The sequence below is a fragment of the Mesoplodon mirus genome (assembly GCF_964341445.2).
Source record: "Mesoplodon mirus genome assembly, chromosome: 3".
Classification (NCBI taxonomy): Eukaryota; Metazoa; Chordata; class Mammalia; order Artiodactyla; family Ziphiidae; genus Mesoplodon; species Mesoplodon mirus.
In genome coordinates, this window is record NC_138978.1 from 114,227,540 (window position 1) to 114,230,314 (window position 2,775).

General features: G+C 47.5%; 1 protein-coding gene across 2 annotated transcripts in view; it reads right to left on the reverse strand.

Moving 5' to 3' along the window:
* Positions 1 to 2,666, reverse strand: part of RNF115 (ring finger protein 115) — a 59,571-nt gene extending 56,905 nt beyond the window's left edge. The window contains exon 1 of one of the 2 annotated variants that reach the window (XM_082613729.1): positions 2,435 to 2,666. In XM_082613729.1, coding sequence (XP_082469855.1) covers positions 2,435 to 2,536 — 102 coding nt within the window. In that variant the 5' untranslated portion in view covers positions 2,537 to 2,666. The remainder of the gene's footprint in view (positions 1 to 2,434) is intronic. The other variant, XM_082613730.1, reaches the window with a different exon arrangement.
* Between the last annotated feature and the right edge of the window lie 109 nt (positions 2,667 to 2,775).

Genomic DNA, 2,775 nt, shown 5'->3' on the forward strand with positions numbered 1-2,775 from the left:
TCCCAAGTTTATATAGAAAATTATTTTTAAAAAACTTCAATGTTGTCCAATATATATGATAATCTTACTGACTAACCAGTGCTGAATTGGTTTTTCAGTAGCAGAGATTGATTTGTACTGAATCAGCCACTTACTAACCTGGTCATTCTTACAATCAACACTTTCAAGATGACAGTCTAGAGTTAAGGATACAGAAATGGTCATGAAACATGAAACTCACTGGCTCATCCAGAAATCAAAACTATATTCCTAACCTCACTGTACCTTTCCTAAAAATGCATAGCAACAATGATTTACTAAATGTTTCTCCCTTCTTCCTCAACTCACTCTTTCTTTCCTACCTCAGTCTATGCTGTCTCCTCAGTCTGAACTCTACCTATCCTTCAAAACTTAAATCCCATCTCATCTGTCACTTCTTCCCCGACCTCACATCACCAATGCTACCATGTCTCCCCCTCTCTGAATTCTAAAGCACGTTATTATCCATCCTCATTCACCTTAGTTGTTACTTTTTCCAACAAAACTGTGAGGTGCTTAAGAGCGGGAACCACATACTCCTCAGTATCACCTCCAGGACATTCAGCTGAGAGAACCTGGTATGTCTGCAGGAAGTATTCAGTTACACTTAATTGTGTTAGGCCTCAATTTACAAATCAGGCATGACAGATAATAAATCAGTCTAAAAAGATCAACAACTTCCCCTCCATGTATCAAACTAAGGCTTAGAAAAACACCTAAAAAGTCTTTCAAATGATCCCTTTTCAAGAGCACTTTGAAGTGAGGACTTGAGATGGTAAGAAGAAAAGATATAAAAACTTGCAGAAAGTTAGACTGTTTTCTCACTCCTAAAGGCAAACAGTGAACAGCAACTTAAAGATCAAAAGAGCTGAGGCCACACTGTTCAATAGGTCATCATATTCAACATGTCACTGGTCACACACATACTGGCTGAATTCCAGACTCCTTCTCTGTGGTAAGGGAGCATTCTGGAGGCTCTGATGTCCGCTGACAAAAAAACAAGGCACCTGCTCTTCTCAGCACTAAAGTATGGCAAAAAGCACACAGACACAAACACAGCCGAATCAGCAAACAAAACTACAACAGCATGTAGATGACAATGCAACTATGAAGCTGGCGGTCGGGCAAAAAGAGAAGAAAAGAAAATGCTGTAAAAGCCTGAAAATGCACAACCTTTAAGTGAAAAAGGCTAAAATAACTTTTAGGCACTTTTCACTGGACTCCGTTTGTGTTTCCAAGAAACAAGACATACAGACACACTTTAGTAGGCTTTCTTACAGATTGTATGAGCCACTATAAACACTGAGGGAAGTTGTTAGACAGGCACCCTGACTTAAGGCTGAACACAGATACTTCTAAGGAAAAGAACACACATAGCTAGTTCTAAAGATGGTTGGCCAAAGGTAGGATTAACATTCACCCTGGTGGGTCTCCCTGTGGTAGCTATAACCCAACCCCAAGCAGCCTGTGCGATTGGCATGCTGTAGCTGGCTAGCATGTTGCAGAAGCACTTTTTGTCACAGCCATAGCACTACCTCTCTAGGGGCTAACACAGTCTGGCAGATAGTGGTGAAAACCAATTTTACATCAGATGATGCGGTCCCCAGCATTCTGTCCTAGATCTTTTCTATTAAGTGAAGAGATAGAACGGGGGAGGAGGGGTGGGTAAGGCAGGTGGTGCTAAAGACACTGGCAGCATGACAACCAAAATAAGCAAGTTGAAACAGTATGTTCTGCCTTCTTCCTAAAGCCATTTCCTTCAACAGTAATAGGGAGCGCAGGCAGTCTGCAAGTCATTAGTACACTGCTGTTTTCACTTTCACAAGAACGCTGGAAACCCCTGAAGAGCAAAATCCCCCTCTCCATCCCAGTTACCTTCCAACCCTCTCTTTCTTTCTGTGCTTTCTTCCTCCTTTCTTCCCTAGAGACAACCGAATAAGGACAATCCTCAGCAATCCGCTATTTTGCTTCAATGAGGATGGGGGAGGGGAGGATCTGGTGAAAAGTGGAAAAGGAAATAGAGAAAGGTGAGAAGCAACAGCGGAAAGAGTATCTGAGTGGGGGAAAAAGAGAGGTCATCGTGGGAAGGAGACAAGGTGAAGAAGAGTGCAAGAAAACTGAGCGGATGTCAGAAGAGAACTTGCTAAAGAAGACCAAAAAAAAAAAAAAAAAAAATTGGAGGTGGGGCCGGTCAAGAGGGGAGAGAGAGTGAGGGGCAGGTGGAGCATGCAAGCGGGAGTTACGGAGCCAGGACAGGGACGCCCGGGGTTTGGGGCCAGCGACCGGGAGGCAGCAAGTACTTGGGAGACCGATGTCAGGGGAGTCGGGGATGGGCGGGAAGCTTAAGACCCGTTCCGGGATATCGGGGCGAGGAATCCAGGCCGATGCCCGAGCGCAGAGGACACAGGGCTCTTACCGGTAGTTTGGGGCTGACCTCGCCCTTGCAAAAGTGGCAGAAAAACCGGTGCGCGGCAACCGCGGCGCCCGCGCCGGCCCCGGCCGCCGAGGCCTCCGCCATTTTTCTCTTTCGCCGCGGCCGTCCGAGAGGGCGGCCGGCCGGTCGCTCTCCAGGTCGCTACCTCCCAGCTGCTGTCACCGCCTCTGCCGCCGCGCCGCCGCCGCCGCTTCCTCAGTGCTGCCAGCCGCTCCAGAGCCAGCGCGGGTCACGTGAGTTCGCCCGGCCCACAGAGGCGGCGGCGCAGACTGCAACCTCGAGGCCCGCCTCCCAGCACCAAAGAGGTGCAGGAAGGAGAGTCC